This window comes from Pleurodeles waltl, chromosome 3_1 (assembly GCF_031143425.1).
Source record: "Pleurodeles waltl isolate 20211129_DDA chromosome 3_1, aPleWal1.hap1.20221129, whole genome shotgun sequence".
In the NCBI taxonomy this organism is placed as follows: domain Eukaryota; kingdom Metazoa; phylum Chordata; class Amphibia; order Caudata; family Salamandridae; genus Pleurodeles; species Pleurodeles waltl.
In genome coordinates, this window is record NC_090440.1 from 169,700,870 (window position 1) to 169,719,418 (window position 18,549).

The window sequence follows — 18,549 nt, forward strand, 5'->3', positions numbered from 1 at the left end:
TTTCGGGGACAATACAGAGGAGGCCAATTCCCAAGAAATCAGGGAAAATTCACACAACCCCTTCACACAACACCAGTGGGGGGGAAGACTAAGCCAGTTCTACAAATCTTGGGAGGCAATAACAACAGACACTTGGGTCTTAGCAATTATCCAACATGGTTATTGCATAGAATTTCTCCAATTCCCTCCAAACGCCCACCGAAAACACACAATATGTCAAAACAGCATATAGATCTTCTAGGACTAGAAGTTCAAGCATTACTGCAAAAGGACGCAATAGAATTAGTACCAAATCTACAGAAAAACACAGGAGTTTACTCACTGTACTTTCTAATACCAAAAAAGGACAAAACTCTGAGACCAATACTAGATCTCAGAACACTAAATACCTACATAAAATCAGACCACTTTCACATGGTCACATTACAAGATGTAATCCCACTGCTCAAACAGCAAGACTACATGACAACATTAGACCTAAAAGATGCGTATTTCCATATACCGATACATCCTTCACACAGGAAATACTTAAGGTTCGTATTCAAAGGAATACATTACCAATTCAAAGTGTTGCCATTCGGAATAACAACGGCGCCAAGAGTCTTTACCAAATGCCTAGCAGTAGTAGCTGCACATATCAGAAGGCAGCAAATACACGTGTTCCCTTACTTAGACGACTGGTTAATCAAAACCAACACGCTAACAAAGTGTTCATATCACACAAAGTATGTCATACAGACCCTTCACAAGCTGGGTTTCTCCATCAACTATGCAAAGTCACACCTTTTGCCGTGCCAAACACAGCAATACTTAGGAGCAACAATCAACACAACAGAAGGGATAGCCACTCCAAGTCCACAAAGGGTTCAAACATTTTACAAGGTAATACAGGCCATGTATCCAACACAAAAGATACAAGCAAAAATGGTATTAAAACTCCTAGGCATGATGTCTTCATGCATAGCCATTGTCCCAAATGCAAGGTTACACATGCGGCCCTTACAACAGTGCCTAGCATCACAATGGTCACATGCACAGGGTCAACTTCTAGATCTGGTGTTGATAGACCGCCAAACATACATCTCGCTTCTATGGTGGAACAGTACAAATTTAAACAAAGGGCGGCCTTTCCAAGACCCAGTGCCACAATACGTCATAACAACAGATGCTTCCATGACAGGGTGGGGTGCACACCTCAGTCAACACAGCATCCAAGGACAATGGGACATACATCAAAGGCGGTTTCACATATATCACCTAGAACGGTTAGCAGTATTTCTAGCGCTGAAAGCATTTCAGCCCATGATAACCCACAAATACATTCTTGTCAAAACAGACAACATGACCACAATGTATTATTTAAACAAACAGGGGGGGGGACACACTCGACACAGTTGTGTCTCCGAACACAAAAAATATGGAATTGGGCGATTCACAACCACATTCGCCTAATAGCACAATTTATTCCAGGGATCCAAAACCAGCTAGCAGACAATCTCTCTCGGGATCACCAACAAATCCACGAATGGGAAATTCACCCCCAAATACTGAACACTTACTTTCAAATTTGGGGAACACCCCAAATAGACCTATTTGCAACAAAAGAAAACTCAAAATGCCAAAACTTCGCATCCAGGTACCCACACCACCAATCCCAAGGCAATGCTCTATGAATGAATTGGTCAGGGATATTTGCGTACGCTTTTCCCCCTCTCCTTCCATATCTAGTAAACAAATTGAGTCAAAACAAACTCACTCATACTAATAGCACCAACATGGGCAAGACAACCTTGGTACACAACACTACTAGACCTGTCAGTAGTACCTCATGTCAAGGTACCCAACAGACCAGATCTGTTAACACAACACAAACAACAGATCAGGCATCCAAACCCAGCATCGCTGAATCTAGCAATTTGGCTCCTGAAATCCTAGAATTCAGACACTTAGACCTCACACAGGAATGTATGGAGGTCATAAAACAAGCTAGAAGACCTTCCACTAGACACTGCTATGCAAATAAATGGAAAAGATTTGTTTGTTACTGCCATAACAATCAAATTCAACCATTACACGCATCTACAAAAGATGTAGTGGGATATTTACTACATTTGCAAAAATCAAATCTAGCTTTTTCTTCCATAAAGATACATCTCACCGCAATATCTGCTTACCTGCAGATTACTCACTCAACTTCACTATTCAGAATACCAGTCCTTAAAGCCTTTATGGAAGGCCTAAAGAGAATTATACCACCAAGGACACCACCTGTTCCTTCATGGAACCTCAACATTGTCTTAACAAGACTCATGGGTCCACCTTTCGAGCCCATGCATTCTTGTGAAATGCAATACTTAACGTGGAAAGTTGCATTTCTCATTGCCATCACATCTCTAAGAAGAGTGAGTGAGATTCAGGCATTTACCATACAAGAACCATTTATTCAAATACATAAAAATAAAATAGTTCTAAGAACAAATCCAAAATTCTTACCAAAGGTTGTCTCACCGTTCCACTTAAATCAAACAGTAGAATTACCAGTGTTCTTCCCACAGCCAGATTCCGTAGCTGAAAGAGCACTACATACATTAGACATCAAAAGAGCACTAATGTACTACATTGACAGAACAAAACTAATTAGAAAGACAAAACAACTATTTATTGCCTTTCAAAAACCTCATACAGGAAATCCTATTTCAAAACAAGGCATTGCTAGATGGATAGTTAGGTGCATTCAAACTTGCTATCTTAAAGCAAAGAGAGAGCTGCCTATTACACCAAAGGCACACTCAACCAGAAAGAAAGGTGCTACTATGGCCTTTCTAGGAAATATTCCAATGAACGAATTATGTAAGGCAGCAACATGGTCTACGCCTCATACATTTACTAAGCACTACTGTGTAGATGTGTTATCTGCACAACAAGCCACAGTAGGTCAAGCTGTACTAAGAACTTTATTTCAAACTACTTCAACTCCTACAGGCTGAACCACCGCTTTTGGGGAGATAACTGCTTACTAGTCTATGCACGGCATGTGTATCTGCAGCTACACATGCCACCGAACGGAAAATGTCACTTACCCAGTGTACATCTGTTCGTGGCATTAGTCGCTGCAGATTCACATGCGCCCACCCGCCTCCCCGGGAGCCTGTAGCCGTTTAGAAGTAGATCTTCAACATTTGTACATTTGTAAATATATTACTTTAACCTTCATTTTGTACATACATATTCATTCCATTGCATGGGCACTATTACTAGCATACACAACTCCTACCTCACCCTCTGCGGGGAAAACAATCTAAGATGGAGTCGACGCCCATGCGCAATGGAACCGAAGTGGGAGGAGTCCCTCGGTCTCGTGACTCGAAAAGACTTCTTCGAAGAAAAACAACTTGTAACACTCCGAGCCCAACACCAGACGGCGGACTATGCACAGCATGTGAATCTGCAGCGACTAATGCCGCGAACAGATGTACACTGGGTAAGTGACATTTTCCTTTCAAAGCAACATGCCAATGTCGGCCAAGCTGTCTTACTAACATTATTTCAAACAACTTCAACTTCTACAGGTTAGCCACCGCTTATTTTTTGGGAGGATTAACTGCTTTGTAGTCTATGCATAGCATATGTATCTGCAGCTACACATGCCATTGAATGGAAAATGTCACTTACCTAGTGTACATCTGTTCCTGGCATGTAGTGCTGCAGATTCACATGCACCCTCCCTCCTCCCCGGAAGCCTGTAGTCGTTTAGGTTTATCATTTGTACATATGTAGATACATTTAAATTTTCATGGACATCTCTTTATATTCTTATACTCTATCACTCCTTCCTTTACCCTTTGCGGGAAAACAATCTAACAATGGAGTCGATGCCCATGCGCACTCTAACAGAGAGGAGTCACTCGATCCTGTGACTCCGAAAAGACTTCTTCGAAGAAAAACAACTTGTAACACTCCGAGCCCAACACTAGATGTTGGAAGAGATATGCATAGCATGTGAATCTGCAGCACTACATGCCACGAACAGATGTACACTAAGTAAGTGTCATTTTCCATATATATATACACACACACGCAATTGCTATAGTATTCCCAGGCGCTGAAGTGAACTATTTTGTGTGTGGCGGTGCTCCTTGTGGAGAGCAGAATGTTGTCACTCACTGATCGCTGAAGTGTCTGACCCATTCTCCTATGCTGTAGTAGGCAGAGTAACACAATAACAGACTAATGGATGAAGAGCACTGCCTGTATTTATACGTATGTATATATTATGTGTATAATGTTTTGTAAAAACCAAAGGTCTTCGCTAATCCCAGACATATCATCAATATCAATGAAGCACACCACTTCACAACTCCTTGTCAAGTGACACTTTCCTTTCAAAACAAAGCTAAAAACACATGGTATGTTATAACACTCTTCAGCCCACAATGTTATACACATGTTCTCCACACAGCGAATGACCTACTTGAAGCCACTTACCATGGTAAGCACAATAAAAACAGTCTGACACTGAGTACCGGCACCATATTTTTAGTCCTGAACACACAATACAGCCAGTTGCTCTGAGTCACTTTAGCAGTGCACATCACCAGCATTCATTTGATCCTTTTCTCAAGGCAGAAGCACAGTCCTTGCAGCATCAGTGAAATGCTGAGCAACTTCTGATGTTTCAGTCGAACTGTATCATTCATGACATTTGCATTTCAAGATTAAACTTCATAGATCCAAAACCTTTCTCTCTTTTGACAGCTAGCATATGCAACACCATAGAGATCTGTATTGTAGATGCCTTACAACAGCGGTGAGGGCTGAAATTCTCTTCAGACAGGTAATCAAAAAGCAGTGCGTCATTGCTGGAAGAATTTTAAATGATTGTTATTATTGTTGGAAAGCTGGTGGTACTACCACCCTGGAAAAACACTGATGCTCCAAACTGGCATGAGTGGAAAAAGAATTCTGGTGGTGTTACAGTGAAATGGTGACATTCTAATTGAGCCGATAAAAGAAATTAAGGATCGGAATGATGGAACAATATTTGCATCATATGGTGGCGAAAATTAAATTGAGGCATGGTAGTTAAGGTAAATATACTCTGGTAATTTTATCTACAAACTAGATTTTGTATTGCTGTGTATTTTGTATGTAAGAAAACAAGCCACATAATTGAACAAAGTTTAGGACAAATATTGTTAGGGATTGCAGCTCAAAGCAAGACCAAGAAGATAGGTAACCAAGTAGGAAAAATCCCTTGAGTTTTAAGCTTGCCAGCTTTCATGGTTTTGTAATAGTGTTAAAAATGTAATGTATTTCTATTTCTGATTGATTTTCTAACATCTGGATCCTGTTGTAAACACAGAATTGGATGAGAAAGAGTGTGCCCCATTGGGTGATGTAGAATGTGTTGGTGCGTTTGTTTAAAATTGCATAAGCTGTGAAGCATCTTAAACTCTCTCTTGTCAAGATATATAAACTGTGTTGGAAAAGAGACTCAACTTTCCTAATATCTTTCATCATTCACGTTTGGCTAATTGAACGAAGTTCTGCAGGTTTACACTCTGTGCACGGCAGAATCATGCAAAGAGGGGATGTACATTCCACTGGAATCATGCACTGGAATCATGCAAAGAGGTGATGTACATTCCTCTGGAATCATGCTAAGCCATTCTTGACTTTATATAAGATCCATGGATGACCAAACATGTCCCTTGAATATCATCAGTAAGCACTGAGGAAGCTCTTGGTGTGTAACTAAAATGCGTTGGCTGCTTTGCTGTATTTTTATGAAGACGTGGAAGAACAGTAAAGAATTGAATCTTTACTGCAATTTCCTCTAGACTTTTGGGGCCTTAAATTTGGAATCCATTAACTTTTCTTTGAACGTTGCCTCTCCATTTTTGTGTTATTGCAGATTCAGCTCTGACCCCGGAGCCAACTCCACTCCTGGCACCAAGATCCATGCCAGTTCTTGCCAGGTCAGTGCCAGCACAGACACAGGAACAGGACGTCAGTCCCATTCTTTTGTCTGAACAAAATCCATCACTTCTTCAGCTGAAGCTGTTGCGTAGGTTCTCATTAATGAGACTACTGGATTTGGGTGTCAGAATCACCTGAATTGTGGGTAATGAGTACAATTCCACTCCATGTGACGCCTGTCGGCCTAATATGGGTTTTCCGGCCAACTAGCAGTGCCTCATTTCCACCTCGAGAGTGGGGATGGTTGTAGCAACCGGGCGCATGACAGAGAGGACTCCTCAGGGGAATCGTCGTTGATCAGATCTCATCGCTTTCCCTCAGTTACATTAGTCTTTCACAGGCAAAGACAAACCGAAGCAGAGGATAGTTCAATAAGGTTTATTGAAGCAACTACATCTTAGATAAAATGGTAAGTATTGAAATAACTAGGATGATAAAACACACTAAGAGCAAAATTGTGACAAGGAGAGTGAAACACAAAACTAGTCCCGCCATACTGCCACTAGGAATAATATATATAAATATATACATACATACACACTTCCTACCTAAGCTATGTTAGAGCACAGCATAAGCCCTAATCTACCCTTCAGGTTTCCCCCTGGAAAGACATCATCCCCCATACCTGGGGGGAAGCCTGTTGTCTAAAAAGACATTGTCCCCATATAGGCCAAGGATTCACCAGTCTAAGCAAGCAACTGTAGCGAAGACATTCAGCAATCAACGTGCAGTCGTGGAATCTCCCTCTAACATGTATGGGACAGAACAGTGTTTTTTAATAAAACAACTGATGTTCTAAGAAAAGCGTCCCCATGTAAGGATATGTATATTTCAGTGAATGTCTGAGACACAGCATACCACTTTTGCTGGCAACCCTATCTGACTGCAGCCTTGAGGAAAGCACAAAGTGGAATGAATGGAGTGCTAAGAACGGGATGTTTTCCTATGCGTAAGAGCAATTAGAGAAAGTAAAACAACACCGCAAATGAGGCTAATGCTAGAAAAATAAAGCAATGCTGAATGAAATGTAACTGAGCTAAAATGCACGACGACAGACCTAGTTTGCTAAAATAACGTGTCTAAAGCATGGCTAAAATAGCCATACAATGAAGATGTGTTCTGGGCCATATATTCTGTGTGTCTGGTTCCCATTCACCCTGAGCCTGATAGCTCAGTGCCGTTACCTAGTAGCCATTCCTCCAACAACTGTTTGGATCACTCTGGCTAGAGCTGCTCAGCTTTTGGTGATGATGATAATGGTGTGTATGAATTTTCCCTGCAGTGCGATGACAGTATTTATCTGGACCTACAAAAGAGCACTATGCTGCCCCTCCACCCCCAAGCCCAGCCAACCCCCTTGAAACCGGTGTCCTCACAGAAGTGCTACAGCCTGGAGAATCATCATGTGAGCTGCTACTGCCGTTAAACAATGCTCTGGCAATCAACCTCATGAGAACTTGGAATAAACCCATCACAGACAGAGCTCAAGTGACCCTGCCTTCCCAAAGCATCACTGTACTCCTGAGAGCCTGTTAATACAAGCCTCCACTGGCAGAATTAACCCCAGTTATTTTCCTAAAGTCTTCTTACGCCCACCCTCTCCCTCCCTCATGAAGGAAAGTAACAAATAATTGAAGCTTTTCAGAAGAGGATGCTTTCTTCCACTAGCCTCACCCTCAGGTCAGTCAAGTCAGTCAGTGCCAGCTGTTTGGTGGAAAGGGACTCCCAAGCATTAAAGTACTCAGTTGCTGACATTTCGCCAGCAGTCATAGTAGACTTATGCACCAATTTGGCACAGACCATACAAGGTGGCCAGGATACGCCCAATTAAGTCATCCAGTGAAGCCTGCACATGACTGATGTAAGGCAGAACAGTCGGCACTAGCATGGTGCCCTGGCGCAGTCATGGATGTGATCCACAGGTCTTTCAGGTGATGTTCAGTCATCTCTCATGGTAATACCTTTTGTCTGGTATCGCCGTTGCAAAGGGCTACTGTGCCGTCATGTGCCTTAAAGAGAGTAGAGCTAATGTTCTTTGCACACCTTCAAGCCGCTTGAGTTCACCCTTAGCTGCACAAATCCACACCGTGGGAAAGCACAACATTCATTTTCTCCACGGGTGGAAGCCATAACATCAGACAGGTTGGCCCTGCAAATAGTCCAGCAAGGTTATGCCCTACCATTCCTTTCTGTCTTGCCACGCCTTCCACTCTCATCAGAGTGACTTTTGGAGGCTATTTGTCTGTTTAGCTGTAGGAAATCCAGGCTGTTTTGAGGAGAGGAGGCATAGAGAGGTTTCAGTCCTCGGAGACTAGGACCGAATGTTACCCCTGTGTTGGCAAAAAAGAACAGAGTCCTTTGCCTTATTTTAGATCTTCGACTGCTCAGTTTCCTCCTGTGTAGGGCCAAATTCAGGATGTTCATGGTGGCCCAGGTCCGTTTTTCCCTGGACCGAGGAGTCTAAATGGTAGCATTTGACATGTAGGATGCCTATTTCTATATTCTCGTCTTGCAGACCCTGAGTTGTTACCTGCAGTTCAAGGTGACCCACGACCATTTTCTGTTTGCCTTGCTCCCTTTTTGCCTCACCAGTGCTCCCCTGTGTAGTTTACAAAGGTGGTGATGGTTTTAGCAGCACAGCTCAAGAGGTTGGGATACCAGTCTTCCACCCACCTCGACAATTGGCTGTTGATGGCAGGCTAACCACAGTCTGTCATTAACCACCGCCAGATGGCGACTATTCTCCTTACATGGCTCCTTACATCGTTGGAGTTAATAATCAATGTGATCCTTTGCAGTGTATCCTTTCATTGGAGCCATCCTGGATAAGGTGCACCTTTGGGCCTCTCCAGATCAAAGGGTCTAAGACATGCTGGCTATGATCCTGATGTTTCAGCCTTGGTTCTGGGTTTAAATGAGGATGGCTGTAAAGCTTCTGGCCTCCTGTATCCTGATCATTGACCATGCCAGTTGTGGGCTCCTCAGTGGGACCTGAAGTCTCAGTGGGTCCAGCACCAAGGGAACCTATCTGATTGCAATGTAGTCTCTGGTCTTAAATGAATACTCATCACTTTACATGCATGAGTAAGGAAGGGAAATGGCCATTGATGTAAAGCTTGTGCAGTGTCACTGCATTCATTAGTATCTCTGCTTCTGTAGCACGGTAATGTAAGTTGCGGGCAGAAGGTGTTACTTATGGGAAAGTTGCAGTTCCATTAGACGTCAGTGTCACAGCATTTTCCAGGAGCTATCTACAGAGAAGAAATTGGATATAAAATAAACTCTTCCATCGGTTGAAACAAAGGTTTCCTCCTTTAACTTCTTACACCACAATGCAAACCAAATTTTCTAGAGGCTTCCTCTTCCTTGATAGGAGCTTCTGTCTGACCATCTGAATCATCTAAGCAATCCCTTTTGAACATCTGCTGAACGACTAAACTAGTAAAGTGTGTGGCTCAAACTCGTCTTATGTAGTGTTAGCTTGGACCAGTATTTCCTCGCTCAAACCATATAAAATAAGAATAGTAGTACATGTAAGCAACGTTTGAAGAATGGTTGCTTAAAATGTAAATCCAAACTTTCTTTAATCTCCTGTTGAAAATCAGTGTTCTTTAGTGTTCTACAGAAGGATAAAGTTTCATAGTATTTTAGTATAGATGCTAAATTAATGGCTACGCCTGAGTGTACTTGGTTCATTAGGTTAAACAAAAAACGTCTTGAAAACCAACCAATCTGCAGATTTTACAAGTGTTTCCATTCTTGCTGCATCTGTGAATGCCTTATACCACATTATCACATGTTGGGAACGCATTACAAAACACAAACGTATACCCTTGGCTTCAGCATCATATCCCTAAAGGACTAAGCCAAGGTGTGTGAGACAAGGGATAAATGAGGTCAGTTTACGAAATATACAACACTGTCCAGTTCTGAGCTCAACTCCCTTTTTGCCGCCCCATCCACCTTGAGACACTTCACAAGTTAACATTTTAGCTGCAGCATAAAACCAGATAACGTACTGTTTGACTGCCTTTAATCTGTGATTCATATAAAACACTGCCTTTGAATGCCAAGGAAGCAGGGGATGCCTGCCAATTCCCACAAAATATTTTGCATAATAAGGGATGCTTCCACAATGGGGCGCTGAAGTACATTAATACCCAGATGGTTTGCCTGAATATTCACTATTCTGTATACCTTGCCCTCTCTCGAAACCAAGAGTAAAATTCACCACTTTTAATATATGTACTGAAACAGCATGAAGGTCCCTTTCTACACACACTTGCAATGGAGTGACTCTCCCCTCCCCATGATAAACAGTCAAATTCTAGATAGAATTTCTTGAAGAGTTCACGGGTCTGAAGACACACTCCTTCTCGTGCAGGAAATGTATTTTTGTCCTCCCAGTTAATTCTGATTCCACTAGTGAATACTAAACTGGACCTATTTATATTTTTGAATGACACCCTTCATCTTTGCAGTATGAAACCACTGTATCTGAACATAAACAAGTTTGTTGGCTGTTGTTAGTGTTGCCACTAGTTGAAGGCACCTCTTAGTCTTGAAAGCTCTGGCTTGATTGTAGCAATCTTGGTGAAAACATGAGAGATGGAGACTGAAGCTTTCCATTTGTATGTGTAGGTGTATGTAAACTTAATCTTCTCATTGGGACCTGCTTCTGATTTGCAAATCTACCTAGCTATTAATCAGTTTTGAGAAGGGTGTCCTTTTCCTTTCTGACAACACGGTCCGGTTACTCTTGCATAAATTCTGGTTATTCGGCTGGTCCCCAAATTAAAGGAATCTACCCAAAATGTTGAAAGTCCTGGTCTCCTCAACCATAGCCTGAACCTTTACCAGTGTGTCTTAAAGGTTTGTCAGCTTATGCTGATAGGTGCCATACTTAGGATTCATTGTGTATTTTATAATGAATGTTAACATAGTGAAAACAAACGGTTATTTTACCCTCAATTGAATATTTGAGGCACTCAGCAGTTCCAGACCTCTTTCTCAAAGGGCTTTCTGTGCTTTGTGTATATTCCATTAACCTTCAGTGAAGTGTGGCATGGGAGGGCTAATACATTGATGTGTAGTCAGACCCAAACATTGAGCATCTCTGGATTGCCCTTATCTGAATTGCTCTGATTGTAGCCAGGTTCTTTTGCCCAAGTGAGTCCCACAGGCGTTGGTATTTGAATCCTTGCAGATGTCCCTGCTAGTGTCACCTGAAGTTCCTTTCGTTGCTGTGCTCAATGTTGGAAGGTCAAGGACTTGAGGTCTGCCTAGTCATTGTGAAGGTTGGTCTCAGGTAGTTAAAGCCAACCATGCCAATATCAGCTTGCAGGGCGGGATATTTATTTCTAACGGGAATGTCTATCCTACCTAATTTTCTTATCTGGAACCTACAGTTTGCTGCAACTTCAGGCCCTCATATCCAATACTAGAGGGTTTTCAGTAGTCTATTCCTCTAGGTTGGGTGAGATGCTCAGTTAGGTGGTACCCTCTGCAGTTTAGTTTCTTATTCATTAGTAGGCAGTATGTCTGAAATGGGCTGCTCTACCCTTTCATTCATAGGTGTGCCTACAACGGTAATAAAGTCCACCCCCAGTCTGCCATTATCAACCTGAGAACATGACTGCTGTGCAATATCCTGCCATCAAATGGTTGGGTCCAGAATTCTCCACTCTTTTGTTGTCCTATAGTTTTTGTTGTTGTTGTTGTGGGTAGGCATTGACGAACCACCCATTTGGTGTTTCTTGCGACTTCGTACTGAACCTCTCACCTTTGGTCACTATCTTCAGATTCTTTTTTTCCGCCATTGAGTCTGGATGCCTCCTGAAGGTCCCCAACACATGGAAGAAGTTTCGAAGAATTTCACTGAAAAGAGCACTGAAATCAAATAGCAACACCAAGAAAAAGGTACCTGGGGAGAATTCGGGAGAAGGAGGTGAATTTCCTCAAGGAATTTTGAGAATGCCTGTTCAGGGAGCTCCCTGGAGAAAAAACAGCTCCAGTTTTGCAAAAATCGCCACCACAAATTCTCTCAGAAGGACAGACACCCAGTTTGCAACCTTTGTCTGCCCGTCCAGCACCAAAGTGAAGACTGCAACGTCTGTTTCGTGTTCAAGTTGTAGACAATGAGGTTGAGAGAGAGAGAGAGAGAGAGAGAGACAGACGAGCTCATCACAACTTGCAGACGACTCCATCCCTAAGAGACATGGAAGGAGGAAAATGTCACTGAAGAAGCGGAGTGCGAAACATCTGACACAGATATGTGGATCTTGGATGTCGAAGGCCAGGCAGCCTAAAAGATAGAGAGATCTGAGGTAAGCGAGCCATCGTCCTCAAAGAAACAGCCTGAATCACAAAAAACGGACTCAAAGGTGTTGAAGTGAGGATCGGTGTCTAAGCATTTGTCAACCACAGGCACACCCAGAAACAAAGAGCTCCTGAGATCCCTTAAAGGGGACACCACATGAGGAAAAACTTCCTAAAGTTCCAAGTTGTTGAAAGAAGGACGTTGAAAGGACATGTCAGTGTTGAAAGTGGGCAGGTCACAAGCAAAACATCAAAGCTTGACAACCAAAACGTCTTCAAAAGACTATTCAGTGTCAAAGAGAAAGACACCAATCCTTGAGACCAGAGAAAGGGCAGCCAAAATCAAGAGGAAGAAGAGGCGTCCTGAAGCCGATATGTCCGCCTTTCTACAGAAAAAAAAAAGACTTCAATGAAAGTCTAAAGGTTTTTCAGATACCGCCAAAGACTTCAATGCTGAAGGACCAGAGCAAAAAGGAGGTTGAGGGTATCGAACCTCCCTTAACAGCTGAGCCCCAAGAAGATGAAGCAGAACTCTTCTACGAAGAGGAAGACGAACAGATGACAGGAATGTATCAAAGTTCTGAGAAATCTGAATATACAGAGCCACAGCTCAAGGTCTAGAGCCAGACTCCCCTGAAGGAGGAGTGGTCAGTTATTTGTCAAGGCCTTCACCTCTGGATGATATTGGCATGTACAACTGTCATAAAACAGGGTGCAGGCAAGTACTGAGTACAGTTAGAGGAAGAAAGAACCCAATCTTGTTTCCCACTGTAGGCACTTATAGCGACGCACACTATGCTAGGAATCAATTCCTACCCGTGCCCCCTGGAACCTGCCACTTGTTGAGCTTTGACTCCAAAGGTAAAGAAGAAATGTAGGTTTTCTTCAAAAGACCCAGCATAAATAAAGGGCAATGTACTGGCTGACTCCATTATAACGACAAGAGCAAGGAAGAGGGCCAACATTCCATCTACATCAGGGCCGCCTCCTGAAAAGGAGAGCCAAAGGATGTACCTTATAAGTAGGAAGTTTGAATGCAATGCAGTTCATCAGTGGCACATTTCAAACTCTAATGCCCTACTTAACTGTCATGCCCATCAACGCTGGGAGGAGATAGAAGAACTGATGATGCACCTGCATGAACAATACAGAAAAAGGGCTATGCACTTAGTGGAAGGTGGGAAAGCATTGCCAACACTTGCCTGACATCTCCATTGGACGTGGTGGACACTTCAAGCTGACAAATGATGATGGGCATGACCCTCAGACTCCATTCTTGGCTCAGATTTCCAGGCTTCAAGCCAGAAGTGCAGGTCAGTATTATCAACACCCCATTCAACAAGTAGCAGTTGTTTGGGAGCACGGTTGGTGAAACACTTAATCAATTAAAGAAGGACAATTAAACTGCAAAATCTATGGGAGCCTTTTAGTTTTGTGGAGCAATGCGTAGGGGGCAGTACCATTGCGCAGACCTATGGGGAGAGGCAGCTTCCAGGCAGGAACATCCCACCAGAGCTTCCAGGGAGGAAATCAATCTACAACATCACAACATAATTGGCAATACCTACAGCAAGGATGCCTGTCCTTTAAGGGAAGAACCTGAGGAAAGGGTCAGCCACACAGAGGCTCAACCCCGACAAATAAGTGACTTGCCAAAGACTGATGAGCTCTCACGTCCATCACCAGTGAGTGGCATGAGCAAGGATCAAGGATTCCTGCACACAACACCAGTAGGAGACAGAAATAAACTAGGACAATTACTCAACATATCTCCTAATTCCTAAAGTCGACAGTTCCCTATGACCGATTCTAGAACTCAGGTTTAGCTACAAGCTTATAGACACAAAAATTCAAAGTGACAACACTGCAAGAAGTCATACCACAATTGCAAAAAAGGGATTGCTTGGTTACTATAGACTTAAAAGACGGATACTTGCATATTAAAATGAAAGTTCATTATAAGAAATACCTAAGATTTGTGGTGAAAAAGATTCACTACCAGCTCACAGTACTGGCGTTTAAGATGAAATCAGCACCAAGAGTGTTTACAAAGTGTCAAGCAGCAATAGCAGCACACTTAAGGATAAACATGTATGCCCTGTCTTTTTACCTGGATCGCTGGTTAGTGAGAGCGAACTCCTACAGCAAATGCAGAGAACATATACCGCAGGTAACGAGGACTGTATTCATGTTAGGGTTCCTAATAAACATGGAGGAGTCCTCTCCACAACCATAACAGGAGAAAATATTTTTGGGGGCAATGATCAACTCAATCGAGGGCAAGGTGGTTTCTCAGCAAAAAGAGAACAGTCAGTATTGATAGAAACTCGGCTTTAACGGAAGGAACAAGCTCGGACTGTGAGGATGTTGGGGAAATTATTAGGGTAGATGGCATCCTGCATCCCTTTAATCCCATATGTGAGACTTCACATGAGACTAATCCAGGAATGGTGACAAAACTAATAGTCACAAGCATCAGGGAGTTGGGAAGGTCTAGTGGTTGTCACACAAAAGGTACAGTAGACAATAGAATGGTGGAATAGGTTACATATAACACAAGGGAGAACATTTGCTCAACTTACATCAGACTCCTCACATATGGGTTGGGGAGCTCACATGGGCGCACTCAAGGTATGAGGGGTCTAGAAGGAACAAGGTGCTGTAAAACCCATCAACATGCTGGAATTGAAAACAGTTTTCCAAGCCTTAAGTGCCTTTCAGAACGAGCTACGGGGAAAAACAGTATTAATCCAAACCGACAACTATGTTTTACATCAAGAAACTGGGAGGGGCTTAATCCCTGCCCCTGTTTAAATTAGCCGTAGAATGCTGGAAGTGGGCAATTCAGAATAAGATGGAAATCATAGCAGTTCATCTGCCAGGGAAAGACAATATTGAGACAGACAGACTAAGCAGCCAAACCTCGTGCTCCCATGAATGGGAACTAAACTAAAAGTTAGTCAGATCTTTCAGAAATATGGAACGCCAGAAATAGGTTTGTTTGCCGCACCACTTAACGCATAATTCCAAAGCTTTGTCTCCAGGCAACCATACCGACAGTCCCTGGGGAATGCACCTTCGATAGACTGGTCAGGGACATTTCCGTACACTTTCCCCCTGATACCACTGTTATACAGGGTGATCAGCAAATGCAGATTAAGCAGGATGACATTAATACTAATTGCCCCACAGTGGGCGAGACAGACGTTTCCCAGAGCTAATAGAACTGGCACAAGGGAACTTTCAGAAACTTCCAGATCAACAGGATCTTTTTTCAGTGGAAAAAGGGAGGGTACTACATCCTGAAACCGACTTTTTAAGCCTAGCAGCATGGCTCCTGAGGACTTAGAATTAAGATATCTGAAGCTGCTGGAAAAAAACAATGGCTGTTCTAAGAGAAGCAAGGAAGACAACAAGTAGAAAATGTTATATGGCAAAGTGGAAGAGATACTCGCCATAGTGTTCTCATAATTGACTAGTAAAGAAAACCATGACGGTGTTAAAATAGCTAACACATCGTCTTAAATGAAAGCTAACATATGCATCTTTAAAAGCGCATTTAGCAGCAATAGTGGCTTACACAAGAGACCATATTGGAAAAAGCCTTTTCACAACACAAGTAATAAAGAGGTTCTTGAAGGGAGCCACAAAATAGCACCACCATCACCCACATGGAATCTCAATGTGGTACTCACACAGTTAATGAAAGCAACCTTCGCACAAGGCTTCATTGCAAATGCTCACCTTGAAAACTACATTCCTGGTGGCTATAACTTCTTTGTGCATGGTTAGTGAATTGCAGGCACTCATGTTACAAGAACCATACTTTCAGGTGCACAAGGACGGGATTGTCATGAGGACAGACCTGCAATGCTTGCCAAAAGTAAAATCACATTTTCACATGAATCCAGGTATTCAAATTTAAAGTTTTTGTCCAAAACACAAAGGCACATGCAGAAAGAACATTGCACACATTAGACGCAAGATGTGTCGTAATGTATTATATTGAAAAGACAAAACCAATCAGACAGACTAAACAACTATTCCTTCATTTGCCAAAAGTTTTCTGGGAAGATCTGTAACTAAAAACACAATTGCAAGATGGATAGTACCGACTAATTAGATGTGCCCACACGTATGTTGATTGAGTTCAGTTCAGCACCTACACCACACTCAACAAGAAAAAAGGAGCAACTGCCGACTATATATAGCAAATATACCACTACTGGAAACTTGTATGGCAGCAATGTGGCCCTCTGTATTTAACGTTCACAAAACACTATTGTATAGATATAGAGATGAACAAAGAGCACCAGGGGGACAAAAGGTCTTACAACATCTGTTTATCCATCAGTGCTCATTGTCTACCCAACCACCGCAAAATTAAGAAACTGATACAAAATAGATGCGCAGCATGTGAAATCAGAACAGATTCACACTGCAAAACGTATAGTTGCTTATCTGTAGATGTAGATTTGCAACTTGAAGAACTTTCTGGATTCACAAGCGACCCACCTATCTCCACCAAGAAGATGAAATGGAGGAACAACATATTAAAAAAAAAAAAACATTAAAAAAACGAAGATGGGGACCAAAGATAGGAGCTTCCGGAGGAAGCAGTACGACGTCACAAGAGACACTGAATGGGGGTTTGTCGATGCCCACAAACAAATCGGACTACAGAAGTGTGGAAAATACCGGACCCAAGAATTAGATGCCTGAATATTGCACATAATGTGAATCCAGAAAATTGTTAAAGCTGCAAAACTACAGTACACCTACAGGTAAGAAACTGTAAGTTTCTGGTCTAATGTGGCATCCTGGGCACCCACCAGAATGGCAGTCCTCGCTGTTTTAAATCCTGCATTGGGGTAAAACCTTGGTGTATTCTCTAGGCAACTGACAGTGTTTTATATGTATTTCATTTCATTACTAATCCTGCAGTTATTAAATATATGTGCCTACTGTTCTGTGATTTTCTTTATGTATTAATTACCAATGATTTGTCTTGGTTTGCATGCATTTCTCATGACAATTTGTACAATAGGACATGCATAGAAATCGCCTTAGCACTGTTTTTCCTTCCTGTTTTGTTAGAATCAAGGGTCAGGCCTGTAATATTTGGTAAAAGGATTTATGCTTTATTTGCTTTTTATTCTAATGCAACTATGTTTACTCGTTTGTAGCACGATTCTGGCATTGATTGTACCCCTGGAGAATCTAAGAATCTGGGCCACAAGGAAAACGGCAATTATATCATGTACGCCAGAGCTACATCTGGGGACAAACTTAATAACAACAAGTTCTCCATCTGCAGTATCCGGAATATTAGCCAAGTTCTTGAGAAGAAGAGGAATAGCTGTTTTGTAGGTATGTATGCAATGCATGAAGAATATACAAAACATCGAACTGATTAAAAGCTATTGATGGACATGAAGTTCCTAGACGTGCTGTTAAACCCAATTTATTTTTAAGTCCAAACATCTTCTGTTCATTTTCTCTTCCTTATGCTTCCAAATGTAGTTACACACATATATATATATATATATATATATATACACATCTATAATATATATATATATATATATATAAAACAAGTGATACTGCTGTTTTGGAGAAAACCAATGCTTTTTCAATGGCTTTAGCTAACCGTTTTGAGCTGCAGAGGGACGTATATATTAGAACTGCAATTCATTTGTCCTGTGGTAATAACAGATGATGGGTCATCATTGACCATTCCTTTTTGATGCAACAGTTTTTTGTTGTTGTCGGGAAGCACTTGCAGTGCGTTTTGTTGACACAAGTACAGACAAACCTGGTTATGAATATTGCCGTTATTAATATAAGGTCTAAAATGTGGAAACATGCAACACTTGTTCTGGATGCTCCGAGTGCGGACCACAATTATTTTGCTGTGGCGGGGTTTAGCCATCAGCACTGGTGTCCAGTCTGAAGGTGGTGGCTGTGGCCCCATTGAGGAGTTCTTGGACTAGTGGCTGTTACAAGAAGTCAAGCGTGTTTATAAAGGATTCTCTAATGGTATGTGATGTGTTTTTGGTGCCCGTTACCTTATGTCCATCATGCCAGCGTAGTGGGTCTCCCTTGGGTAGTTTTCATCCAGATACTCAACCCACGCACCAGAAGAAGCAAAGGCAACAGTCAGCTGATGTTCCAGAAGTTAAGTCTTCTAATTTGACCAAAGCAGTAAATAAAAACTGCCACTTCCTTCTTCAGATCTTTACACCTAATCCA

The 18,549-nt window shown here is 42.1% G+C and overlaps 1 protein-coding gene across 1 annotated transcript in view; it reads left to right on the plus strand.

The window, feature by feature from the left end:
* Nucleotides 1-18,549, plus strand: part of ADAM10 (ADAM metallopeptidase domain 10) — a 450,369-nt gene that overhangs the window by 360,026 nt on the left and 71,794 nt on the right. Inside the window, exon 10 of the mRNA XM_069222090.1 lies at nucleotides 17,484-17,667. Coding sequence (XP_069078191.1) covers nucleotides 17,484-17,667 — 184 coding nt within the window. The remainder of the gene's footprint in view (nucleotides 1-17,483; nucleotides 17,668-18,549) is intronic.